Source organism: Nuphar pumila, chromosome 12, assembly GCF_984573655.1.
Source record: "Nuphar pumila chromosome 12, dmNupPumi1.hap1.1, whole genome shotgun sequence".
In the NCBI taxonomy this organism is placed as follows: domain Eukaryota; kingdom Viridiplantae; phylum Streptophyta; class Magnoliopsida; order Nymphaeales; family Nymphaeaceae; genus Nuphar; species Nuphar pumila.
In genome coordinates this window covers 5,923,299-5,951,243 of record NC_143260.1, presented here as the reverse complement: position 1 = coordinate 5,951,243, position 27,945 = coordinate 5,923,299, and the positions used below count along the sequence as shown (strand labels likewise).

At 37.8% G+C, this 27,945-nt stretch overlaps 2 protein-coding genes across 6 annotated transcripts; both read left to right on the top strand.

The window, feature by feature from the left end:
• The first annotated feature begins 334 nt into the window (after positions 1-334).
• LOC149819784 (uncharacterized) lies at positions 335-14,062 on the top strand. Of its 3 annotated transcripts, XM_089982937.1 has the most exons (9): positions 349-450; positions 1,819-1,854; positions 3,324-3,379; positions 3,474-3,598; positions 9,815-9,971; positions 10,167-10,579; positions 11,447-11,941; positions 12,098-12,218; positions 13,694-14,062. In XM_089982937.1, exons 1-9 carry the CDS (start codon positions 382-384, stop codon positions 13,839-13,841), a joined length of 1,620 nt encoding a protein of 539 aa, XP_089839063.1. In that variant the 5' UTR covers positions 349-381; the 3' UTR covers positions 13,842-14,062. The 3 variants fall into 3 exon arrangements, with proteins under 3 accessions (XP_089839064.1, XP_089839063.1, XP_089839065.1); XM_089982938.1 differs by lacking the exon at positions 1,819-1,854 and having other exon boundaries at positions 335-450; XM_089982939.1 differs by lacking the exon at positions 1,819-1,854 and having other exon boundaries at positions 363-447.
• A 4,167-nt stretch (positions 14,063-18,229) lies between these two features.
• On the top strand, positions 18,230-22,494 carry LOC149819783 (uncharacterized). Of its 3 annotated transcripts, XR_016426564.1 has the most exons (6): positions 18,233-18,565; positions 19,267-19,422; positions 20,231-20,363; positions 20,451-20,490; positions 21,941-22,118; positions 22,192-22,494. XR_016426564.1 is itself a non-coding variant. In XM_089982936.1 (5 exons), the coding sequence occupies exons 1-5, from the start codon at positions 18,296-18,298 to the stop codon at positions 21,964-21,966; spliced, it is 609 nt and encodes a 202-aa protein (XP_089839062.1). In that variant the 5' UTR covers positions 18,230-18,295; the 3' UTR covers positions 21,967-22,092. The 3 variants fall into 3 exon arrangements, 2 of the variants coding, with proteins under 2 accessions (XP_089839062.1, XP_089839061.1); XM_089982936.1 differs by lacking the exon at positions 22,192-22,494 and having other exon boundaries at positions 18,230-18,565; positions 21,957-22,092; XM_089982935.1 differs by having other exon boundaries at positions 21,941-22,494.
• Positions 22,495-27,945: the final 5,451 nt, after the last annotated feature.

The window sequence follows — 27,945 nt, the reverse complement described above, 5'->3', positions numbered from 1 at the left end:
GTGTCAGGTTTTGCCACCCCTACCCCTAAGCATGGCAAGTCTTTGATTCCAGGTGCCGTAAGCAGTCAAAGCTGACCCACAGAGGTGGGTTTTGTGGTTGTAAGGGGTAAGCCCACCGACTTTTACTTTGCCCACCGAGTCAGCGCGATTAGGTTTTGATCTCGGGGGCGGTATCACCGTGTAAATAAAAAAAATTTGTTGCCCTTGTACTCGTCCGCAACGCGTGAACACCATGAGCACCGAAAGATCAAGTCAGGTTCTGCCACCAGGAAGGCGGGAAACGGCGATGCCCAAGATTCGTCTGGAGCGATAAATGGAGGGTTTTCCGCCAAAACAGCAAAGAGAGAAGAGAGAGAGAGAGAGAGCTTCGTCCATCTAAAGATGGGGGCCGTCGACTTCGCCAGCATCCTCGACGAGATCCAATCTATTGTTCGCGACAAACTTCAAGTGGTATTCTTTGATTCCCCCATAACTGTTCCCGGTTATTTTTTTCATGTTGGTTTCTTCTTGTGGGCGTTCTTTATTTTGGACTATTGATGATTTTGGTGTGGTTTTGGAGGAAAATTAGGTCCTAGTTCTTCCTGTTTGTTGGTCCAACTATAATTTTGCCTCTGTTCTTAAGTTGGTTTTGTCGATTTTGTAGTTTATGTTTGTCTATCATTGGTTTTTGAATCGGGTTTCCTCTTGTGGGGAGGCGATAGTTTGTATCTTTGTTTGTTTTGTTGATTTTGTAGTTTATGTTTATCGTTGTTTCCTGATTTGGGATTCCTATTGGGGTAGGTGATAGTTTGTATCTTTGTTTCATTAATGGTTTCTTTTATGGGATTGGAAGGAAACTGGGATTGAATTCGCCCCTTTTGTTGGTGAAATTAATAAATCAGTAATTGAACAAATGTAGCTCTCGTAGTCTAGAAATAAGTGTTGTGAGATTCCAGTAAATTCTCATCTAGAAGTCGTACGAATATCAGAAGAATTTACGACAATAGTACGAATATCAGTAAATAAGTGTTGCTAGTTTGTTGCCCTCATATAAAACTTCAGCATTTATTTATATTATTAGATCCACTCTGTTTCTGTTTCATTCTATGAGGGAAATAGGGAGAAGTGGTACTCTGTTACCTGATTGTTTTAGGTCACTTTTGCTATCTGGGAAACAGAGACCAGGTTCCACTGTACCGCGGTATTCATTTCCTAACCTTCTCATGGGGAAATAGGTCCTTGGTGCACATCATTTTTGTTTGTCATGGAGGTGTTTTACACTATAGATACATGCCTCTAAGGGGTGCTTGGATGCTCTCACTTACCTATGATTGTGGACTAGGTCACATAAGTACGTGGTTATTAATGTTGGATTATTTTGATTTTGAAATCATTCAAACTTGGATCATTGCTTTTCCCTTTCAATTGGATCCATTTTGGAACAAACGATAACAACTCTTTCTTATTTTCACATTGTTGGAACTGGGTTGGAATGCCAAGCGGCTCTCAATTCAGGGGGTTCATTCCCAAGAAATCCTTCAAAATTTCCCAGAAACAGATGATTATTCATCTGCTTTTCACGTTCAGTATTGATTCATAGGATCCCAGGACACCACAGGACTAATGGGGCTCTAACCCGCAGCTTCTGCCTTCTATTCTACTTCCATTTATTTAACTTATAGTAGGGAATGCATTCATTTCCCCTGCATTGACCCCGATCAATGATAATATATATATATATATATATATATATATATATATATATAGAGAGAGAGAGAGAGAGAGAGAGAGATTGTTTTCGTGTTTTTCTCAGATATGACTACATGTTTGCTTTTATAGGAATGGACTCTTGGATCGTCGGATTCCAACACATGGGTAAGTTTCTCTAAGGCTTAAAAATTGATGGTCTATAATTTTCATAAATATTCAATCATCAAAATTCACGTTTTTTTATCGAAAGAACATGATCCAAGTGTAGTTTTCTAGTAAATTGCCTATGCCAAACACATCTGCAAGGTCAGATTTGTTACAAACACTCTGAAAACCCCCGTTCGCTCGCGGTAAGCACCTACTTCCAATATATATATATATATATATATATATATCAGAGCCGGACCTGTAAAGAGGCCAATGAGGCTTGGGCCTCAGGGCCCCTGGGCCCAAAAAAAATTTAGGGGCCCATTTTTAAGGCCAATGAGTATTGTTGAGCTAGTTTATATAAATATTTTATACATTTTTATTTAATATAATATAAAATATTTGGAATATTATATTTGTTTAATGTGAATGCAAATTTTATTGTTATTTTGATTCTTTAAAAAAAATTGGGAGGCGCTGCCCCCGAACTCCTACTATTAATAGGGGGCCCATTTTTTCCCTCCGCCTCAGGCCCCATAAAACACAGGTACGGCTCTGATATATATATATATATATATTATAACACATAAAAAATGCACAACTATACTATATTTTACAAAATGGTCTGCAGATGGAGTTGTAGGTTGTGAATACGATCTAAAAGTCCAAAACATGTTAAAGATATATAATTAACTAGCAATTAATAATAAAAAAGTATATAGTTACATTGAACTCTTTTGACCCTAAGTGTTATCTACATGTTGATTGGATCATGAAATGGATATAATGAGCCAAGTCTAAAACTCAGTTGACCATACTCAAATACGGAAGTACCAATGCGAGTACGACATGGGTATGAGGTGCTGGTAGAAGTACCATGTTACATAGATTGTGGGATAATGCTTGGAACTCCACTTGCCCAGATGTGTCCAAAGCATGATAGTATCATACATCCATTAAATGTAGCACAGCAGAAGGAGGTGATTAAGAAGCTGGCTTTCTATATCATCCTAGATTAATGTAATTCATGTTTTATACATTGGACGTTAGTATGGTGTCTTTGAAATTTCTAAAAGCTTGTTTTGCAGTTTTTGTTGAAGCAAACTTGAATACATCATGTCATCACATTAGAGGATCTGCTAGCTGTGGTGTTCAACTATGTCTCTATCAACTTTGCATATATATTCTGGTTCACAGTTTATGAAATATTTGTTTGTTTGTTTTTCTTTGTCACTGAGTCTGCAGCTTTTGTCAACTATTCTGGATGAATGATCTGATTGAAGTGCCTTTCCCCCCTTTTCTTTATAGCTTTGCTGATCTTATGTCTGGTATCCCTTGTCTCATATTAGATATAAGAGTGAATTTTGCCTTCTCAATGATCCTTCCTCAAGTTGATTTGTGCTATTTTTCCTTTTGAAGCTTGTAAACTAATATCAGTAATTCTGCTAAAGGATGTTGCGACTTCTGATGTATGAAATTGCTTTCAGGTGTCGTACAAGTGGCTCAGTCGCAATTTCTCTTTATCATCCAACGATGCTAAGAGGTAGACTATGTTCTGATGTTTTAGTTAGTTACCTGAATATACATTTATTTTTCTTTACTTACAATCTGAACCACAATTCTATCAACATATTTAGGGTGCTTAAGGAGTTTGTTGAGCTTCATGGTGGTGAGTTGGAGGTGATATATGCACTCTCTGGGTGGTTGAAGAACAAACCTCAAAGTTATTCTGTAATACTTTCCCCGGGGGACAAACTTGCTGGTAAGATTGGCTGGAGTATATTTTTCTGGTACATAAAATATCATATATTCTATCAGTTAACATGGGAGAAGTTATTGCTTATACTGGTGACTCATGCATGGAGAAACTTCTGTCAGTTAAGATTGCTAGCACACACAAATAATCTGCTTCTTTCTTTTAGTATATCATAGAGTTGATTTCATAGCAGTACCGCATGATCCTCATATTTTAGCTGATTGTGAATATGTTGAATGGTACTTCTCCTGCCTGATCATCGGTTCAGGTTGATTGCTGGGCCTACCCATGGATATTTTGAGAGAACCTGTTAATGGAGTTGGTGAAGCAGAATAATGTTTTATTAAACATTCAGATAAGTCTTGTGGATAAAAGGCAAGAGCAGTAACAGCCAGATGTGCAAATTTAGGGAAGTTGACCTTTGAGCTAATTTGGATGATCTTATAATGACTCTTACAGAACTGTTAAGTTTTTTAGAATTGATGCCAATAGAACTAATTTTATTTTATCATTGTAGGATATGTATCTGAAGCTGGAAGAAAACTTTTGGGATTATATCATGTATTATGTTAGACACATTATTTTAAGTTTTTTTTTCTTTATTTTTAATTTTTATAGATTTCAGCTCAGCAATACATGGTTCCTAAATGTTGTTTTGATGGGGATATCTTATTTTTGAGAAGATATTCTGAAAATTGAATACGTCATCAGATTGATAGACGGGGTATAACACACACAGATGCAGGAATTAGCCTTGAGCATGTGATACACCACACTTCTAATTCTTAACGTCACCCTCCACCAAAATAAAAGAAAAGAGGAACATAGATCTTTCAGGGGTTGAGGGGATTGCATGATGTTGGACTCACATTTTCAAATCTGCAACAATCAAATTAATGACATAAGACATTACCTATTATCCTTTTCTTAGAGCCTGGCACCATGATGATGGGACACTTTTGTTAAAACATATGTAATAATACCATAATACCCGATAGGGGTATTATGGTCATTTCACAAAGTACCCCATAGGGGTACTTATTTTGTTTCTCGTATTTCACTATTTTTTATTTTTATTTTTGGATTTTTTGGATACCGAAAAGGGGCCCCACAATGGAGTCGTTGGGGCCCCCAACGGTCACATATGTGACCGTTGGGGGCTCCCAACGACTCTATTGGGAGCCCCTTTGGTCTCCTCTTCTTATAAATAGGGGGAACCCCCCATGTATGTGGTATTGCTCTTGAGAGCTCCTCTTCAATAATAGTGATATTATTTTTCATGTGTGTAGCCTTTTTATAAGGCCCTTTGTATATCCCTTAGTGGATTTTCTCTCTTGTGCTTGTTGCATTTGTCCGTGTGGGACATAGTGAATGCTTTAGCATTCTTGGTTTCTTCCGCTTATTTCATTACATGGTATCAGAGCCATAAGATCTTCTAAAGGTAAAATCTTGTCTCTCTCTACTTCCTTTCTTTCTCACATCTTCCTTGTGTAGTAATGGAAGTCAAGATCGATCTATCATTCAAACTCAATGGAAAAAATTACATGATGTGGGCATCCGCAATGGAGAATAATCTCAAAGTCAAGAAGCTTTGGGGTTATGTAATGGGAACCGTTCCGGAACCCCAACTTAAGCTCACAAAGATGGAAGGAGATCAAGAGAAAGCACTTGAAGGCGATGCTCGTCTCAAGGCCATTGAAGATTATAATCATCAAATGGAAGATTGGGAGAGCAACCATGCAAAAATCCTTGCATGGTTTATGAATAATGTCGAACTTAAGGTATGTGCAAATATTGCAAAATTCCGCCGGGCAAATGAAGCTTGGTTTTTTATGAAGGGTATGTTTACCCAAAAGGATCTTGCAAGAGCTTATTTCTTGCAAGAAAAAGTAAGAACCACAAAACAAGGCGACATGAGCATACAAGATTACTATAGTGCTCTAAATCCTTTGTGGGATGAATTGGCTCTTTTAGAGCCTAAATGGGTATCTATGGAGGATGTGGTTCTAAGACAAAAACAAATGGAACAAGATAGATTGTTTCAATTTTTATTTGGGCTTCGTCCCGAATTTGAACAAGTGAGATCCTCACTTCTCCATAGATCCACGTTTCCTCCCTTAGAAGAAGCTATTGCCGAGATTACTCAAGAAGAGACTAGGCATAGCATGGGTAAAAGCATAGAGGAAGTTCTTGCCGTATCTAAACCCGGCAATCATGTTAAAACATACAAACCACCTCATTTTGGTAAGCAAGGGAGTGGTGGAAGAAAAATGATTATATGTCACCATTGTTATGAGCCGGGACATATTAAACCCATTTGCCCAAAGCTAAATGGGGCATTCAAGCCAAAGGTGGCTTCCGTTGAAGAATCCACCACCAAAGAAGATGACGGCAAAAACGGGGATCTCAAAGACACTCTTGGACAAATCTCCTTGGCTCTTCAACAAATCTTAAAGGTCACTTCTTCCACCTCCGGTGCCGCCATTGCCTCATCATCACCTCCTGGTACGTACTCTTGGATTTTAGATTCCGGAGCTTCTTTTCACATGACCCCTCATGAAAATGCATTAACCAATGTGCACACCAATTCAAAAATGTCTTGTGTCTCTACGGCCGATGGAACTTTTCTCAAAATAAATGGTGTTGGAACTCTTGATTCTAAAAATGTTCAAAATTTCCTTGTTCCAAAAGTTAGAATAGTTCCAAAATTAAACCTTAACCTCTTTTCCGTTTCTCAAATAGCCGACCATGGATGTGAAATATCTTTCTCATCCCAAGGGTGCTTTGTGCAGGATCTCCGGTCCGGGAAGCGGATTGGGCAAGGCCATAGGAAGGGAGACCTTTATTTTATGGATAATTTAATGCTTCCAAATACCTCATTTTGTACTTATGTCCAAGACAAAAATATTGAAACTTGGCATAAAAGGCTTGGACATCCAAGTTACTTTAAAATGTATCTTTTTCCTTTTGGACACAAGTTTTGTAAAGAAAAAGATATCAATTGCAAAGATTGCATTTTTGGCAAAATGAAGTCTACTCCTTTTCCTATTAGATCCTTTGTGACAACAAGACCTTTTGAATTGGTGCATTCCGATGTTTGGGGGCCATCTCCGGTTCTATCTAAAGGTGGTTATTCATATTATGTTACTTTTATTGATGATTATACTAGATATGTATGGATTTATTTTCTTAACTTTAAATCGGAAGTCTTTAACTTCTTTAAAGAATTCCATGCAAAAATTCAAAATCAATTTCAAAGTCAAATATCCATTCTTAGATCCGATTCGGGTGGAGAATACTTATCAAATGATTTTCAAGCATATCTAAAACAACATGGCATTTGTCATCAAAAATCTTGCCCAAGAACTCCTCAACAAAACGGTCTAGCGGAAAGAAAACATAGGCATATTTTGGAAACCACTAGATCCTTACTCATTTCTAAAAATATTCCTAAAAAATTTTGGGCCGAAGCCGTGTTAACCTCCACCTATTTAATCAATAGGATGCCATCTTCAAAATTGAATAATATCTCTCCTTATGAAAAACTTTTTAATATGACACCCGACTACAATCGTCTTCGGATTTTTGGGTGTAAATGCTTTGTTCTTTTACATAAAAGAGATAAATTGTCACCTAAAGCAATAGAATGTGTTTTTTTAGGATATGGTGAAAATCAAAAAGGCTATAGATGCTTTGATCATAAAAACAATAAGTTATTTGTCTCCAAAGATGTAACCTTTTTAGAAGATGAAAATGGATTTGACATATTGGAAAAATCAAATGAAATTGATTATATGTTTATCAATGATCTTTTAGAAGATTCAAATGATGACTCTTTGAGTCATCCGGAAATTTTAGAAAATACTCATGATTCTCATGATGATGATGTATCACCAACTAATGGTGACAATCTCCAAGTATACACTCGGCGTGAGGAAGCCCAACCTATTAGTGCTTTAGAAAAATTCTTGCGGCTTAATGAACCCCTAGAAGAAACCTCCCTTAGGCGTTCTTCTAGAGAATCAATTCCACCTAATAGGTTTGTCTCATATGAAACTCTTTCACCTAAATATAGAGCTTGTCTAATAGCCTTGCATTCTTACTATGAACCCTCCCATTATAATCAAGCAAAAAGTATACCTCATTGGGTTGAAGCAATGAAAGTTGAACTAGATGCTTTAAATAAAGCTAAAACTTGGGAAATAGTTCACCTTCCTCCAAATAAGAAAGCTATAGGATGTCGATGGGTCTACAAAGTCAAAACAAAAAGTGATGGTTCCCTAGAGCGCTATAAAGCTAGATTAGTTGCTAAGGGATACTCACAAGAATATGGCATCGATTATGAGGAGACTTTTGCTCCCGTGGCTCGCATGACAAGCGTTAGAACTTTAATTGCGGTAGCATCATCTAAGAAATGGCCTATATTCCAATTAGATGTTAAAAATGCCTTTCTTAATGGTCAGTTGAATGAAGAAGTATATATGGATCCTCCGCCGGGAATCAGTGTTAACCAAGGTCAAACCCTTCGGTTATTAAAAGCCTTATATGGTCTTAAACAAGCCCCTAAGGCTTGGTATGATAGATTTAGTGCTATCATGTTACAATTGGGATTTCGTTCATGTTATACTGACACTGCTCTTTTTGTTAAAAATGCAGGTAATAGTATCATCATCCTTCTGCTTTATGTTGATGATATGATCATCACTGGCAATGATGAAAGCGGTATTCTTAAAGTTAAAAATATGTTAAAACATAATTTTGATATGTCTGATCTGGGTTTTCTCAGGTACTTTCTTGGCATAGAAGTTGCATACTCTCCTCGAGGGTATATACTGTCATAGATGAAGCTTGCTGCAGACATATGTTCCAAGTCTGGGATTTCAGATGATAAAAAGGTGGAGACTCCCGAGGTTATCAATGCTAAACTACGACTGGAGGATGGAGTTCTGCTGGACGATCCTACGCCCTACAGGCAACTCATAGGCTCCCTCACCTATCTGACTATCACCAGGCCCGATATTGCTCATGCTGTGCACTCTGCAAGCCAATTTCAGCATGCTCCTACATCTGTGCATATGAGTGCTGTGCTTCGGATCATTCGATATATTAAAAATACTTTGACTAAAGGGCTATTCCTATCCTCAATCTCTTCCTTAGATTTACTAGCTTATACTGATGCTGACTGGGGAGGAAACCCAAATGATCGAATCTCAACTACTGGCTTTTGTGTATTCCTAGGAGATTCGCTAATTGCTTGGAGGTGCAAGAAACAGCAGAAAGTCTCATTGTCTTCTACTGAAGCAGAATACAGGGCTATGGCAACCACTACAATGGAGCTGGTGTGGCTTCGAAGTCTTCTTCAAGATATGGGAGTCGAAATTACCGGGGCTTCGAAGCTTTGTTGCGACAACAAAAGTGCTATCTACATTGCCAGCAACCACACTTTCCATGAGAGGACGAAACATATTGAAATGGATTGTCATTATGTACGTGATGAATATCTTCGTGGGATAGTAACACTGCCATATGTCACTTCAGAATATCAACTTGCTGATTTCTTCACCAAAGCCCTGCCTGCTCCTCGCTTCTTGTTCCTCCTTGGCAAACTTTCGGTCATTCCCCCGTAAAGTTTGAGGGGGGGTGTTAAAACATATGTAATAATACCATAATACCCGATAGGGGTATTATGGTAATTTCACAAAGTACCCCATAGAGGTACTTATTTTGTTTCTCGTATTTCACTATTTTTTATTTTTATTTTTATTTTTATTTTTGGATTTTTTGGATACCGAAAAGGGGCCCCACAATTGAGTCGTTGGGGCCCCCAACGGTCACATATGTGACCGTTGGGGGCTCCCAACGACTCTATTGGGAGCCCCTTTGGTCTCCTCTTCTTATAAATAGGGGGAACCCCCCATGTATGTGGTATTGCTCTTGAGAGCTCCTCTTCAATAATAGTGATATTATTTTTCATGTGTGTAGCCTTTTTATAAGGCCCTTTGTATATCCCTTAGTGGATTTTCTCTCTTGTGCTTGTTGCATTTGTCCGTGTGGGACATAGTGAATGCTTTAGCATTCTTGGTTTCTTCCGCTTATTTCATTACAACTTTTCGGTAAATGGGAAGAATGTTTGCAAGTATGTGTTCCTTTTGATGTGTATAGTTTTCAGGAATTGGTTGATTTCAGATGGTTGCTTATTTTTGTAACCTGAAAATGATTCAGGAGCACAAGAGGAATTTACAGATGGTTCGGTTCAGGTGTACAGTGTGCAAGCTTGCATTCCAAAAGACCCTGCATCACTTTTAAGTGCTGAATATGTACAGTCAGAAGAACTTTTTGGTCAACCTTTGACTGCTGACAACTGTTTGTGGGACAACAGGTATGATATAATTTTTTTTCGTTCAATTCATTTTAAGGCCTAAAGTAGATTTCAGCAGAGAAGCCCATTTTTATGGTTGAATGTGTGTACCTTTTTGTGCATACATGTCTTTCTTTATGCTTTATGAAATCATACGAATTTATGCAATCTGCACAGCAAGCTATAAGCTTTGATCTTACAAATACCATCTTTCAGGTACGGTGCAATTTCAAATTCTTTTGTTAAGCACAATGCTGATGTGAAGCCTTCTCATGTTGCTTCGGTGGAGCCAAAGAGTGGGGTGGGGGTCTCAGTATCACCTGCAAGTAATAACATACTAAAGAAGCCAACTGAACCAAAACCATTTCCATCAATAGGACCACAGTCTTCTCTTGGGGCATCAAACAACACAAAGAAAGCGCACAATGAGAATGGTGCTCAGATCCCTAAACCTCGTGTTGATTCTGAAAAGGCCTCAGTTGCTTCTGCTCTTAGAAAGAAAGAGCAGAACGGTAAGAGCTCATCAGGAACTGGAGGATCACTTGCAAACTTGTGGGGACGTGCATCTTCAAATCCTAAAACCAGCAGTTCCATCACAGATGCTGCCAAGAATATTTCAGAACCCATTTGTAAGTGCAAGATCCCTTCATATGAAGATCAAAGTGATGATTCTAATCCATTTTTGATGAATTACATACTGGATTAAGGATTTGGCCTACACTATCCAACAAGGCTGGGATCCATTGTTGGGTTGAATGCTGAGCAAGTTGAACCAATGTTCACCCAGATGTGAACATCCATTTATAGGAGCTTGGGAAATCTATAGAGTTTCATTGCCTATTAGAAACATGCAGATTCAAGAGATTCCCAAGCTCTTGTCAGATTCTCAGACATTTTAAATTGAAAATGGTTGTATAAGCCAGAATGTGCAACTGCAATTCTGAGTTATCTTGGTTTTTCAGAGTAGAACAGAGTATAGTCATTGGTATGGTCCAACAGCAGCTGAGTCCCAAAGCTCCACAGATGGCACTCTTTGACGCATAGGGTGACATCTTACATATTTGTTCTGCTCTCAGGTTGCAACCCAAGGGGTGAACCCCCAAAGTGGCATAGTTTAGTGTTTCTGACATTCTGATTGCCTTAAGGGTGCATTTGTTTTTTGTGTTGATAGGATGAAATAGAATTATACAAGGGGTAGAAAATCTATTTTAAGTTTTTAACACATTTTGAAGAATCTGTGGGGTCTGCAAATTTCAGAAATTATGAGAAATTGTTTTACGAACTCTACAGGTGGTCATTGAGTTACTGTGTTAAGGACTACTTTTTTGTTCTTGACTGCAAGAAATCCACACCATGGTTCCCAAAGCGTCTTTAAGCTATATTTTGTTTTTCAAAATTTTGGGCTTCTCCATTATGTTATGTTTTTGTTGGTTAAAGATATGAATGCAGATTTTGTTTTTCTGAATGCTAATTTCCTTTTTCATGTTTTCATTTAGTGAGTTCCGATTCTCAAATATGTGCCCATGAAGAGGCAGATGCTGTCAGCAGTGATGATGATGTGAAGGACTATAGAAGAAGAGACTCAAATGGTAGTGGCAATAGAAAGAGGAGGGTGGTTTTTGATTACTCGGATGAAGAGGATGATGAAGCTGTAATTAGTCTTGCTTCACCAGAGCCTCCTAAAAGCTGTGCAATCATTGGATCTGAATGCACTAACAGTGGCTTGACTCTGAAAAAAAAGGAAATGGATTTTGATGAGCCCAATGTGGACACGCACAAAGCCATTTCTAGTGATAATGGTCTGTCCTTGAAGGATACTACAAAAGCCCCCAACACAAGCAAGTCTGGAATATCTTCCTCTGAGTCTGTCCAGGCTCTAATTCCTGAAGCATCAAATAAAGATCATGATGAGAAGACAACTGATTCTGCTGCTGTTCTACCCAGAAGAAGAAAAGTTCTCAAGACACAAATTGATGATCGAGGAAGAGAAGGTACTTGGCTGTGTTTTATTGCGTTTGTTAATTTGTAGCTTTTACAAAGTCGATTGGAAAGTATTGATTATATGTTTAGCAAAAATTCTGTGGTGCATGACTTGACTATTTTATTTTTGAAATGCTTTCTCCTGATCTTATGGGCTTGATTTTCAGTGACCGAAGTTGTATGGGAAGGAGAAAATGGGGAGGAAAGCAAGAATGTTACTGAATCTGCGATGACCACCAAGGATACCAAAGATGAAAGTGATGGTGTGAAGAAAAGCACTGAGAGCAGGTATGCTTCAATCAGATGTGATATTGGTTTATTTTTCTTTTTTTGCCTCTTGAACATTGTTGCAAATAATTTGCAAACCTTCTATAATGTAGACTCTGGTAGCCTGACCTGACTTTTGCCAGAGTCAGTTGAAGATGGGATTTGTTTCAACTCCATAACTATTTACGTGGTTTGGGTTGTTTAAAGTTGGTGGGTGGTATTTTTAAGAGCAATATACAGAAAGCTGCATAACATTTCATTAATTACACTTGGCTGCCTGTTTCGTAGCTTATCTTTCAACAGCATGCTTGGTCCTAAAATCATTAGGTTGACCTTTGTTGTATAAAGTGACTAAAATGCCTTCATTGTTGATTTATTCAACAAAATGCCACGAGATAACATAGCTGAATTGTTTTATAAACAAGCACAAAAATGTCATTTATAACAGTGGGTATTTGAAATGTGTTCAGATAAAGTAGGTGATTGAATGTAATAACTCAATCAAGTGTGGTTTAATAACTGGGGACTTCAACTCATAGTTACCAGGAAGCAATGCGTGAAGCGGAAGCGGGTAAGCAAGTGTTAAAAAGTAGCATGAAGCATGAGGCGGATATGCGTTTTTGACGCAATAGTGAAGCGTGTGAGAAGCAAAAAAGGAAATGAGGGGTAGTGGGGGAAGCAAAAAATAATATATATTACTATAAAAATCCTGAACAAAATGAGGGGTAGTGGAGTGGGGCCTTGGCTGCTTGACGGGCAGTCAAGGTTCGATTCCCATGGGCATCGCTCCTTTGCGTAACCCAACGTGTAGCATAGGCCCCGGGGGCAGGGATCCTAGCCTCGAAGTTTTATACTGCTGGCACTACGACCTTAGGTATGGCATGCTGAGCCTGCGCAACCAGGTCTTCGTGCTGGGTGTAGTTTCTTTGGGTTATAAATCCAAAAAAAGAGAGGGGGAATTGACTTTCCTCACGCTCCCCCTTAAGGAAGCATGCCTCTCCACTAAGGGGGCAATTCTGGTAACGATGGTTCAACTAAATGATTGAATCATTACTGCTCAATTTGACTTAAGGACTATCAAAACTCCATCTGTATACCTAGTTTAGTGAGATAAATATGGCTTTCAAATGCTCAATCACTATATATAAATCAATAGAGATATGCAACCCATCAGGGGTTCAAAAACATGAGTCCTCTGGACCAATGATGAGATCCTTTCAATTGGTTAGAATCTGTTAGTAAGAACTGTACATCTTCTAACAGGCTTTGTTGTTCACGGTTATACTTTGGGTAACTCATAGATATCAGGGTGTTGGCTTCAGGCTTTGGTCCATTCTATCTTTTTCCTTGATACATACACTTTTGATGTGCTGGTAGATTGGTTGGCTTATCCCATCTGTCTTGACAAGGTGAACACGAACTGAGTGGCACCTTTTTGTTGATGCTTGTGTGCCTTCTCTCTGCTGTATGTTTGATTGCTTTTCTGGTGAATGCAGGCCTATGGTAGCTGCAAAAGCGCCACCATCTTCGGTAAATGCTGCACCTCCACATGTGCCAGGTAAGGCTGGAAATAAGAAAACATCTAAGAGCAATGTGAAAGATGTGAAGCAAGGTAGCATTACAGCCTTCTTCAAAAAGGTTTGAAGCATAAACACAGCAACAGCCTCGACCATACTATCTGCATTCCTAATGCCAATTCCACGCATTCTTGTGTTCACCACTGTCAATCTCAAAAACATGCTTCCCATGCTTGGTGTGCAGTTCGTAGACTGCGAACTCTTGAATGTCATGCTGTTACTTGCCTGTGCTTAACAGATTATCTATATTGTGAAATATTAGGCTTTCCTACAAGGGAGCAATTGTTATGGAGACCGGTCTGAGTTGGCTAATGAGCAGAGTTCCATACTGCCCAAGTCATGTATTTGGAACCCCCTGTTCTCACCACATCAACTAGCCTGTGTCTCGAGAGAGAGAGGATAACCCCCAAATGATATTTGGCTAGTAAGGTTCTATATTTTGAAAAGTTGAATGGGACAGGATGTGCCGTTTCTTATTAAGGTGGGAGTGATGAATGCACCAAATGAATTTTTGACGTTCAATTATTTTCTGGGTGAAATCATTTCTTTCACAACAATGTCCTCCCTGTGTGGAAACAGACATAGCTGCTTAATTTTTCAGGATCATGCGGTCCTTCCCTTTGAATATAAGTCCCTACAATGTCATTCTTCCAGCTGGACTTAGCATAAAAGCCAAGGTGGAGGAGATATCGGATCAAAATTAGGCTCTGTTTGGGAGCACGGCACCAGAGGATTTGGGATGTAATTGGTGACAGTTATCTGATGTGGCACTCAAGCTAAGGATTTGGCTGCCGTTTGGGAGTTGGAGGGAGGTGTGATTCTCCGCTGAGAATCTACTGATTCCAACTCCCCCAAAATACACATTTGAATTACTATTAAAAATAGGAGGTATTTACAGCTCTTTGAATCACAAGGATTTTGGTGGGGTCCTAAATTTTTTATGGTTCAAATTTTTTACTCTATTTATCTCAGTAAATCATATATTTATCTATTTTATCTCATTATTGCAGTTAAAAGGTTAACAACCAAAGGCTTGGGCTTATTATATTATATATAAAATATATATACACACGGGCTGAGCTTAGGCCTAATTTATAGGCACTAGCCCAACCCAAATACCATGCTACTGTTCCCAAATATAGTGAGAAATCAAGAGTAGTTGCAAGCCTCAATCTTTGGAGGAGTTGTTTATGCTTCCAAACAAAAGCGGGAGTCCACGACTCCTCCCAAATCCATTTCTCTTGAAAGTTTTACGTCTTTCGATTCCTTGCAACTACCTCAAATACGGGTTCTCTGTAAGCACCTAATTTTGAGACTAATAATTGGGTCAAGACATTTTTTTTCTTGGAAAATAATAATTGCATGGCTGTCTTTGGTGTGGAAAATAAGTGCGACATGTAAAAGTGTGAAACGTCCCACCCAAGTACTATGTTGCTGAATGAGAAAGAGGGCATTTTTTATGCAGCCATCTCAAGAAATGCCAAGATAGGTGGCTGCCATCAGTACTGCTGCATATAATGGGAACACCGATGATAAATATGTGCATATGAAGGCAAGACATTGCTCCTATCTCAAGTTCGATTTTTTTATGCAGATACCCCCTTCTACAAGACAAATTTGAACTTTTTTTGAGGGTGAAGGTAACCCTAACCCCTAGAGGTGCACACCAACCGAGTTTGAGCCGAGCTTGGGCTGTTTGAATCCCCACATCTTCAATAAGTGGACAAGAGCCTCGCCATTAGGCTAGACTGACTATCTTGCTTATAATGACTCAAAAAATAATTACACATTAAAAAATGCTACATTATTGTAAAATGTGAAAAACATTAAAGGTGGGGGATTTGATCCCACTGCCTTTTGAGAAGGAGCCTAACACCCTACCATTAGGGAAGCTTATTCATACTATCTACACCAGTTTAGTTGAACTTTTCGAGCTTAATTGAGTTATGAGATTTGATGAAGCTCAACTCTCATTTATGTAGACCAAGCCTGGACTTGTGTTCAAGCTTGGCTCATTTACTTTCACGAATGAACTTGAGTCAAGCTTAAACAAGCCGTGCTTAAGTCAGCTCGGCTCGTTGTGCACCCCTAGGAGTGCCTATGGAATTTTATGCTATTGGGATGGTGACCGTAAGTATGGCAGAGTAAGACTAGCACTCTGATTCCAGTGCAGGCATTGCGCGTTAGCTATTAATATAAATGGGTTTGGCTTGGTTCAAATTTAGGTATTATTGAATTTGATCTAATCGGGTGTTGCATAATAGGATTGAAATTAGAACTCAAAGTTGGATGAAAAAGGTAACAATATCCAATCTAGATTTGATTAGCTAGTTGGACATGTTTTAAATGTAATTTGGCTGGATTATCCATCAGATTCGGATTTGGTTCAGATTTTGATGCAAAGCTGAATAAGCCTAATTATTAACTAGATGATACCTGCTTTACTAAATCTGATTATCATCAGATATAATCTGTCCCAAAATTGATTTATTGGCATGCTTAACGTTAGCTATGTGGATGATCTCATTTGCAGTAAATTTGAGGGTAATCTTGTTTTTGAAAAGATAAACAGGCAAACATACCAACGGGGCTGCGCTTGTTTGGTAGGAGCTGTTAGTGCACGTCACCATGTGTTGGGACGTTGCAAGTTAAAAACCCAATGGTATGTTGTGCAACTGGTGGGGGTCTGCCTAACTCTAGCTTTCCTTTCAAAAAAAAAAAGCTAAACAAACATTTCATGACTGCTTGGATGCTAAGTTCAATATAATCATCCAACATAACTGTATTTGACCCGTAAATCTGTTCAACATGCTCGTGTATGTATGTGTGCGTGCAAGCTTTGTTGTCAAATTATATTCAGTGCATTCCATTGCCCCATTTTTCTAATAGAAAGTCATGGGTGTGAGCTTTATCGAATCAATCTAACTTCACAAATGTTTCGGTACTGTTACATTTATTATACACTGTACATTTAGATCAAGTTTTGGTGCATTTTAGATCATTGATTTTTTGAAGCTCTTAAAACCTTGCTTATTATATATAAGGATGGGACGCCATGGTATGCTGGAGGTTATACACGACATGTTCATCTTATTCGGTATTAAAAATGCAAGAAGAGCACAGCAAGATTTTTGTCTATCGATGGGTATTTGTTATGTGAGATAGAGTCGTCAAGGTAGATGAATTCAAAAAGGCTGAGGGTAAGCCCACGGAGTTTTACGCTGCCGGCGACCGTAAGTGTGGCAGGCAGAGCCAGGGCGGTTAGGTCTCTGATCCTGTGAGCGATTTCTTCGGGTAAATATCAAAAAATAAAGTTTAGTTGCCGTTATATGAATAAATTGATTATGTTCATGTAGTATGGGCAACTCACCAATGTCACCAAGTTGATGGGGGACGTTATGAGTTCAAAATTCATAGCCGCAAGACTAAAACTAGGCATTAGGTACTAACGGGGGCTCGGTTGTCTGGTAGGAGCAATGAGTGCATGTCACCTTGTGTTGGGAATTTGATGGTATGGTTGTATAACCGGTAGGGGTCTGTCTAACCCCAGCTTGCCTATCAAAAAAAAAAACTAGGCATTAGATGTACTCTTTGGTGGGCAGGAGGGACTTCAAGCAGGGGCAGACACTGGGTGCCTGGCTCAATATGAACTGGGTTCGGGCTGCAAATTGCAAACTCAATTCGATTCTAATCAAGTTTAGTTGAGCCTAATGGGGCCCGCCTTACATGGTTGAATGGGACCAACCTGGCCCGACTAGACAAGAACTTTGTAGCTTCAGCTTGGTGCAAGGGCAGCTGGAGCCTGATAATAATTGGATCGGGCTTATATCAGGCTCTTACGGGACCCTAGGCCGGCTTGATTCAATGTCCATTCCTATCCTCAAGTTTGATGCCAATGAACTGTGTGAGGCAGATGGGTTTTCTTTGTTTTTTAAAAGATTCAATTTTTTTTGTTATAAGTTTAATGGTATAATCATTTTTGTAAATGAGACCATATCAAGTGGATGCCACCCAAACACCACCGTTTTCCTTGTTTTTCAACCGTTCATTTTTTGAGCTTTAGGTGCCGTTCAACTACATGATGAATGACTCTGAAAAATTTTGTGGGAGCCATTTGAGAGGTAAACTATCCAAACATGGTATTTGAGTTGCTTCCAAGGCACCTCTGACCTGATTTTGTCTCTTTGTAAATGAGAAGATTTTGTTATAAGGAAGTGCTCATCTGATAGGGGTGACTTATAAATGTCACCAAATTGATGAAACTTCACAAGTTCAAAACCCATAGATAGCCACTTGTTGTAAAGACCCGGATGGTCTGAGGGGGACCTCAAAGGTTTTACCAACCGGAGGCCAGCCAATGTTCGATGGTCGGTCACCCGGGGATTCGTTGGTGATTGGGAAACACTACCTGATGATAATCGAGTATGGCTTTTCTTTAAGAGAGGAAGCCCCGGGACAGCCCAATAACGGAAGGGTAGTTGGAAAAATTTTCCCTCAGAAAACAAGAAGGGTCGTTGGGAAATGAATATTTTAGGGCTAGGGTTAGGGTTCGGATGGAAAGGTCCGTTCTTGGGACGGAAATTACGGTGCCACAGTGGGGAGGATTGTCATCCAGCAGAGTCCGACCCTTACCCTACCAAGTATGGGGCGAGAAGGGCCTTCAGATTCCCCCTCGGCCCCTCCGCCACCTCGGCCTCCCTCACTCTCACCGGCGACACCATCGCCCAGGTCGTCGATCAGTCGAGAATCAGAAATCGGGAGCCCATCAAGCTGGAGCGGATCCCGAATAAGGTCTCGTTCTCTTCTTCTTCTTCCCCTTCTTGTTATTGGTTTCTTAAATTCGGGGTTTTGGATTGACCCAATTTTCCAGAAAAGCGGGACATGATGTGGGGGTGTTGCATTATGGGGAGGCCAGTGCGATATCTCAACTTTTCCTACTTTTTCTGGATAGTGGGTTTGAAGTTCGTGGTCGTTTCCTGTTGTTAGTGTAGTAAATTTTAAGGGCAGAATTTATGTGGATTCATAATCAAGGGGATATTGAGTTATATATTTTATGGTTTATTTTATTTTTCTGCATGGAGCCCACTTATCCAAATAAATAGGATAAGTTGGGATATTGTGTTTTGTAGCATAATACTGTTGAAGCTCAGAACATTTATTCGGATAACTGGATGCATCCTAGGAAAGTTTGGATGAAACCCACTTCTCCAAACAAATTGGATTAGTTGGGATATTGTGTTTTCTAGCGTAAAAAGGTTCAAGCTCAGACCATTTATTTGGATGAGTGGATGCATCCATTAAAACCATTGAGTGGTGTTTTGGACGCGAATAATTATCCAGAAAAGTTGGATAAGTTGGACTAGTTTTTTCCCATTTATCTGGATAAGTGGGCGCATCAAAACCCACCGTTATGGTGTGAACTTTGTGAAATTCATTGCTAATAAGAGGATATGAAGATGAGATTTGACATGGATTGAGGACATTGATGTTAGGATTTCAAGTTGGACTTCCTCTACGATCATGATTGGCTTCGGGCGCTTCGAATGGCCTCCTATGGTTTCCTTCTCTATGGACCTGGATCATATGCTTGGTACCAGCTTCTTGACCATTACATGCCTAAGCAGACACTGAGGAACTTGTCTATGAAGGTAGTGTCTATTGGCTTCAGATGGTAGTTTTAGATTTTAAGCTGTGCCACTTAAGAAGCGTTAGAATCAGAGTTACTGGAAGCTTCTTAGGTAGGTGGGAAGCTCGCTTCCCGAAAACTCGCTTCAGAAGCACGATACTCCTCGCTTCCAAAACTTAATGGGAAGCTTGATTCCCCCACGCTTCGTCTATGCTTCTCATACACATGGTCTATGCATACTATATGTTTTTCTCACGTTTCTTTTCATCTTTTTCATGTATTTTCTCTCATGCTTTCACTCACTTTCCATGTACTTTCTTTAAATTGGTAACCATCATTGTTAGATTTTAACAAAAATTTAACTTTTTTTATAGAAAAATCATGAAATATAAGAATAATCAATTTTATTTTAGTTTTTATTTGTTTCTTGTTTGATTCCATATTGCTTCATTTTTTATTCATATTTCGCTTTTAAATTGAAACTTTGCTTCCCGCTTCGTATAAATTTTAAAATGCCTCCCTTCTCGCTTCCGCTTCCCGTATTGTTTCCCGCTTCCGCTTCCTAGTTTGGCAACCTTGGTTAGAATGCACCTGCTTATCCAGAAATGTGGCATAAGTTGGGAAAATTGCATTATGGGGAATAATGCAGTGTAACATCTTATCGCGCTCTTATGCTTATGTTGGTGCATCTAAACATTGTCACCTCCATCACTTCTTCTTCATTTTCTTTTTGGGAGATGAATATGAATATATATTGAGTAGAATTCACCAGAAAAATGGTCCCCAAGAGGGGAAATATCATGCAGTTTTATAGTTTAGACATGTTGCAGGTTGTTTTGAACCAGATTATACTTGGTCCATGCGTCATTGCTGTTGTTTTTGCATGGAATAGTCTATGGCAAGGTAAGCTGTCAGAGCTTCCTGGAAAGTACCATAAGGATGCCTTTCCTACACTGCTCAATGGTGAGTCCTCTTTCATTTATGTTTTTATCAGCAGATTTTTTTTTTGGGTGGGACTGGAGCTAAAATCGTTTTCATGGCCTTGGACAGGTTTTAAATTTTGGATTCCAGCCAGCGTGCTGAATTTTGGGTACCAATTCTTTTGCCCATGTTATCATGTTTTATTTGCCCTCTTTTAACAATATGATTTTGGAAATGCAAGTAATTTCCATGATTATTGTATGTGAGCAGTAGACTTTTGATATTCAAAATTCTTTCTGTTAGCTTCTCTTAGGCTGCATTTGGATTTGAGTGTCTGATGGAATGGAAACACCTTTGAATTAGTAGTTTCAATTCCTTTTATGGGGGAAACCTGGACTTCCACCTAGGAATTGAGAGGTGCCACCCCCGTTGTATGATGTGGTTCAGTGAAGTAATGATGATCATAATGTGATGACATGGAATTGGCTGGGGGAACTGAAAATGGAGGGCACCGCTGGAGAATTTCCAATTAGATGGGGAAGGAAATTGGGAGCACACGACACCCAACTCATTCTGTTTCACTGTTGCACGTTGAATCCAAACACAACCTTGGAGGAAGCAAAAAATAAAAATCAAGAGTAAGACATTAGTGAAGCTATAGAGATGCATTCATATTGGTTGGTAACAGTAAAACTTTTTGTTAGCAATTGATATTTCCACACACTAACAAATTTGTTCCTGTTATCCTTTTCTACTCCATTTTTCTCTTGTGCCAAAAAAACAAAAAACAAGAATAGTGTTCCTGTCCATTCATGCCATAATAATTCCAATTGATGATAAGATATCAAATTTCATACAATCTCTTAGTGGAAGAAATAGCCAATGGACCAAAAGATTATCCTGCACAGAGTAATTGATCATCCCTGAAAATGAATGCTAAACCCAAAGTCCATGATCATGTGAAGTGCATATAGAGGTAAACTTATTCTCCAGCATACTCAGCGGAGTTGATATTGTTGGAATAAACTTACACCACAACCACCAATTACGTCTTAAATCAGTTTTGATGGCCCATCAACAGATCAGCATCCATGAATTAACTGAAAAATACATTAAATTGGTTGTCCTTATCAGATGATTTCTGTTCTAAAATTACTTTTTCTCCTGGATTTTGGACTAGATCTGAAGAATGTCGAGTTGGCAGATTTTTGGCATTCTTTAGGAGAAACAGCAGTTCACATGCATATGAGATAAAAAAGGCTGGATTCAATAAATCTGTCCTCTATAAGGTTCCAGAAATTATTCTTGTATTGGAACTCCGTAGATTTGTTTTAGCTTTGAAATTTTAAAGTGTTCTCATCTGCTTCTAAGGTTCCAGAAATTATTCTCGTATTGGAACTCCAATTATTTGTTTTAGCTTTGAAATTTTAGTGTTCTCATCTGCTCCTTGAGAATGAGGTTTTTGAAGAATCAAATGTATATGTTATGTTTAATTCTGAGGGTTCAAGTTAATTCACATTAAATACAATTGCATGATAGTTTTTACTTCTCAGACTTGTTTTCTGTATGTGTTTGTGAGTAAAAGGCTTGCTCAATGATTTGCTTAAAAATTTCTACAGTGTTGTGCCTCTTCAGGCCCGGGTAACATTCATGCCCGTCTGCTCTATCTTCTGGAACTTTTATTTGTCAACCACCATGAGTAAGTAGTCGGATTGAAGCCCTTTCACTGGCATATGGTGGATTGGTTAGGTTGCAGAAAAGAAAACAGCAAAAATGGAAGACCCTCTTCAGGCCTAGGTAACATTCTTCCTATCATATATTTCAGAATTCCTATTCATTAATTACCATAATAACCAAATCAAGTTCTTAGTCCTGGCATCTGGTGAATGTCTTGGGCTGAAAAGAAAATAACAGGAATAAGAAAAACAAGAGGCATTATTTCTAGATTCCTGCTGCTGTGCTGCAAGTGAAATGTCTCGATGGACGCTTAGTGGATGCTAAACAGTGACGATTGCATGTTGAAGGAAAGCAGAAGGGAGATGGAATTTTGTGTAAGTCATTCATGAAATATCATCTTGAAGTGAGTCGCAGAGATGCTGGGAACACCATATGTTAATTCTCTGTCTTATTTGAATTGTAATTCTCAGTTAAATTCAAAAGCGTTGATTTTATACTTCTTTTGCTTCCATCTACGTTACTGTTGGCCTTGACTGTTCAACTACGTCATTGCATGTTAAAACAGTAGGCATATGGGCGGCGTGTTTGATCTATTTGAGAGTCTTACCTGAACAAATTAAATTGTGGCATTGAGTGCTTCTCTTCAAATGTGGTTTTGCTATATGTCAGACTTTGGACGTAGACAATTAGTCAATGGCAAGCTTCTACGGTTCTACCTATTCTTTAATTTGCTCTCCATCTCTCTCAAGAGAGGGCTGGAAAAGGGGTGATAGATTGTTGTGTGGCAAGGGCAGTCCAACCAATCTGCCTACCAGTGTGCCACCTTCCCTGCTGATGGTTGTTGGTATGGGGAACTGGCAACCCTCTTTCCTATTCTCTGGAGAAGATCCTGCCATCTTGTTTTGCCTGTGCTCGAAGGTGCGGTCTGATGTGAATGGACAAGGTATGGGTAGAGGTCGCCATTGGATTTGGGTCGGGTACCCGTCAGGTTTTCGGGTACTCTGCCCGAGTTGGGCTTGGGCACCTATTTGAAGATAAGGCCGCCCGACCCGATTAATAATCTGGTAGGGCTTAGGCTTCAGTCTAAGCCCGAGTTGGGCTCTTATAGTCATCATTTTTATGCATGCCCAAATCAAATATTAGATGGTCTTGAAAATTCAAAACCTGTACTGTAAGGGCCCTTCCATGTGTTGAATTGAGGTACCCTCTTTTTCCTTTTTTAGGCAATGCAGGGCTTCCATTCCCTTCTCATCTTTGATGTGGGGCTATTATCCTGGAGCTTCTCGCTTTCATTCATGTATTATATGGAAACAATAAAGTTCTTTTTAATAAATGCTTTGCACGGAAAAAGTAAACGGTAAAGTATTTTTTTTGTGGATGCTTAGCAGTTAGCAATGCAATTAACTCTCTCTCTCTCTCAGAACTAGAGAACACTTTCTACTATTTTAAGTATCTTTTTACCTTTTAAGAGGTACATTAGACAAAGCTTTACGTTTTTTTAAGTCTCATATGGATGAAAGAGGTGAAGTAAGGCCCCCTTCAATGCCTATAAAAAGAGGGTCCGCCCCTATTTTTGTTAAAATCAAGAGACTCGGATTGCCTACCCGACCTGATCCGACTTAAATTTTTGTGGCTCGCAGGATTGGTAATCAAATCCGAGCCCGAATCAAGTTGGGCTCAGCCCCATCCGATAATTATTGGATCAGGCTTCCGGCAGCTTCAAATTTTATCGGGTCAGTCAGGCTCTTGATGAGCCCATTAATGGGCCGGCCCTGATCTGATGGCCACCCCTATAGGTATAGGCTGAGCCAAGTGAGGTTGGCTCAACATTTTCTGGCTGATGCCTACTGCAATCAACGTTTGAAGCCCTTTGATTGTGCCAACTGCCCACAGATATTGCTCCCCATGTTTTCTTTTCAAGAAATTATCGTAGCAAATTTGACTCGGTTTTCTAAAAATCTTGCAATTTTTTATATTCTTTTGATATCCAAAAATGCAAATATCCAACATAGATAGGACACTTTTACCGTTTGCAACTACAAATTAAGGCCTTATTGTGATAAAATTGTACTGCATGTCAGCTAGGTCCAACTCTCATTTAAATCTAGAATCACAAGTTTGTTTTATGTGGAACTCACGAACTTGCATAAATTTATTTGCAAATTTTTGATGAAACCATCAAAATCGTAAATATCCTAAGCTTTCGCATATACATCAATATTTCATATAAATATATTTGTGAAACTCGAAACCACTAAAATTGTATTTTCGCATATAATTCACGATTTTGCATAAATATATTTGTGACAATCCTACTTGTTTGCGAAAATCTTGTTTCACAAATGAATTGGGGTATTTCATTATTTATGCGAAACAATAGGCTTTTTAAGAAACAATTATATTTTTGTAAATTAGTGTGATTTTTATAAATATATTTATGCAAAATCATGAATTATATGCGAAAAGTATGACATATGCAATTTTAGTGGTTTCAGTTTAAGTGAATATATGTTTAAGCAAATTTATGAAGTATTTACGATTTAATGGTTTCAGTTTTTTAAGTGAAGTTTCGCATATAACAACCCAAATAATAGTGAATGTAAGGAAATAGACATTTAAATAATTTAAACATTCAAATGACTTGAAAACATATAAACATTGATATTATATAAACATATAAACATTGATGTTTTCAGTGTAAACATTCAACAATGCCTTCAGTTTAAACATTCAAATGATTATAGAAAAAATTCATTCATAGAAACATTCAATCAATGTCATTATATACTAATCAATGAGTTACAATATTGATCTTTGAATACATAAAAAAAAAATCAAATGAATTTCTACAGTTGAGGATGTTGTGATTACCGCGATTGTAGCTCCTCGATGACCTTATTTGTGTTCTCTAAAAGGCCAACTTGAGTACCTATCATATTCTTCATTTGGCAGATTTCTTCAAGTGCAAGCGCCAACTTTGTTCCAGTAGAACCGGTACATGCAGGATGTTGGCTCTTATAAATCAATTGGGTGATAATCCTGCAATTTAAATTCATTTTATTGAAATTGGTCAATTTTAATGAATAATAAAAACATTAAACTAATCAATGATTGAATGAATATATATGTATAGCAGCAATTTCAATTTCAATTGTATTTATATATATATATATATATATATATATATCCCAATTTAATCAATGAAATATGTTAGTTTCAATGAATTTCTATATGTTTTGCACATATATGACAAATTAATCAAAGTCAATTTCAATTAATAGTAACAATATTAAACTAATAAATGATTGAATGTATATATGTGTAGTAGCAATTTCAGTTTTAATTATATTCTTTGATAGTAGCAATATATATATATCTCAATTTAATCAATGAGATCAATTAATTTCAATGAATTTCTACATGTTTGACAAATAAATGACAAACTAGTTAAATTCAGTTTTAATGAATAATAACAATATTAAACAAATCAATTATTGAATGTTTATATGTATAGTAGCAATTTCAATTTCAATTTCAATTTCAATTTCAATTTCAATTTCAATTGTATTTATTAATAGTAACAATATCTGTCTACGATCACCAAACCATCTTTCTCGATGTGATCTCTTCATCGGAGCTTACACTTTCTCCTCTGCACGGAGAGCAGCATCGAACCTATGAACGGTGTTCGCATCCGATCTAGCCATATAACCCTCACTTACATCTACTTTCTAAGGAGAGTCCACATTAACCTCAGTCCCTTGGTCAGGTACATCCTCCGCCCTCTCATAGCTGCCACTACTGGTCGCCATATTTTTACTTCATTTATCTGGGCATTGAGGTTAACAACAACCTTAGTGCCAGCCAATGGGTAACCATCCCCCTCATTAGATGCTTTAGGGATGAAAGACAAGATTGTGCCTACAAACTGCTCAGCTTTTTCTGCATGTTTTGCCTTAGATACATGTCACTTTAACATTTATAGTTTTTCACTATACGATAGTTTAGGTTTTCCTTTCAACTTACTATTTGAGCACAACAGTATATGATTATCGAGGGTGTATTTTTTATGGAAAACGTCGGACACCCACCTTTTTTACTTTGTATGTGACTCTCTCTCTACCCACTGCATACTAAGTCGTGCTTTCAAATTACCAGAATGACCTAGTTAATATTTCTTCTTTGACTTTTGTTGTGCTACAACAATAGAAGAGGATGTGTGTGCAGCCTCTTTCATTGTCTTCTTCTTATTGGTCATATTGTATTAATAAATAAATTTTTTTTACAATAACAAGACAGAAAATATTGATCAAACACTACAAAAAACAAATAAATTATTTGCATTTAAAAGAGTATTTCAAAAAAAGGGAATACTATGCTTATCAAAAACAATAAAAAAACATTTCATTTAAACAAAACAAAACAAAAGGGGACACTGTTTGATTCAGGCGTTAAACAATAGGGAATACTATGCTTACCGAAAAACACATTGTCGATAGTTCAACAGTGATGACGTGCCTCCATGAATAGTTGCTGAAAATAGTTGATGGAAGAGAAGCGGGTTGGGGACCACTAGTTGGAGACAAAAGACAAAAAAAACCCTAGATTATGCAAAAATAATTAGGTTGAGACCAAAACATGTTTATATATGATTTAAGAAAATATTTCATAAAAAAAAAGAAATATCACATATTTATCATAATTGCATAAATATTTAAGTACAATATTTGTGATATAAGGTGATTCACAAATTACTTTATGTGAGATTGTGCAGTATATGTGAATAAGTAAGATATTTATGAATTTAGTGGTAAGTGATAAGTGGAGTTTCGTAGACAAATTTATGTGATTTCTAAAAATATATATAAAAAATAAGATATTTATGAATTTAGTAGTAAGTTTTGCAGATAAATTTATGGAATTTTTAGAAGTATATATGAAAAAGTAGAATATTTGTGAATTTAGATGTAAGTGGAGTTTCACAAATATATTTATGCGAATTCGTAAAAGATATGCGAAAGCATAGGATATTTGCGATTTTTGTAGCTTTAGTTTCATAAAAAAAATCGCAAATAAATTTATGCGAGTTTGTGAGTTCTGCATGAAAAAATCTACAATTCTAGATTTAAGTGAGAGTTGGACGTAACTAACCGATAGTACAATGTTATCGCAATAAGGCCTCAATTTGCAATTGCCAAGGATAAAAAGGTCCTAATGATGTTGGATATTTGTAATTTTTATAAGATTTTTAGAGAATCGGGTCAAATTAACAGTACATTAAGATGATTTTTCGTTTTGTTTTCTCAGTTTGTCATTTGGTAACAATTGATTTTTATTTGAATTGGTGTTGGTAAGGTGGGTTCTGCGCAAGTGGATGCTGCTATCTACAGCAATTGGGTGACCATCAAACTCGTATGGGCAAGTATTTGGTGGTATGTCAGATTAATAGTGAAACACAGAGTGCTTTAGGTCCAATAAAATAATGGGTGTGGTGTGTGCATATCATCTTTATCATGCTTTTTAGATATTCTTTGAACGAGTTACTGATGTGATTTCAACGTCATGCTAAAAGATCATCTTCAGGGTGTTGATAACTGCTCGATTAGCATTGTAGCATTTTCTCATTGGATGATATTATCGTGTTCCTATCCCATTAATTTGACCTAGCCCCACAGTTTGCGTGTAGCAAAAGATAAAAAGAGGAGTGTTTGATTCTTTGTTTAAAAAGTTAGTAAAATCATTTTAAAATAGCCAATAAAAAGTTGGTAAAAGCATTTTGTTGACGATGGTTGTAGTTTAGGTATGTAAATGGGGCATTACAGATTCTCACATACGGACATCATATAGCCATTGCCAACAAAGGGTGAGAACTGAATTACCTGAGCACCACTGAATTTCTTTTTCAAGGGTTTAGTTAAACGTCTTGTCAATTTAATCAGAGGGAGAT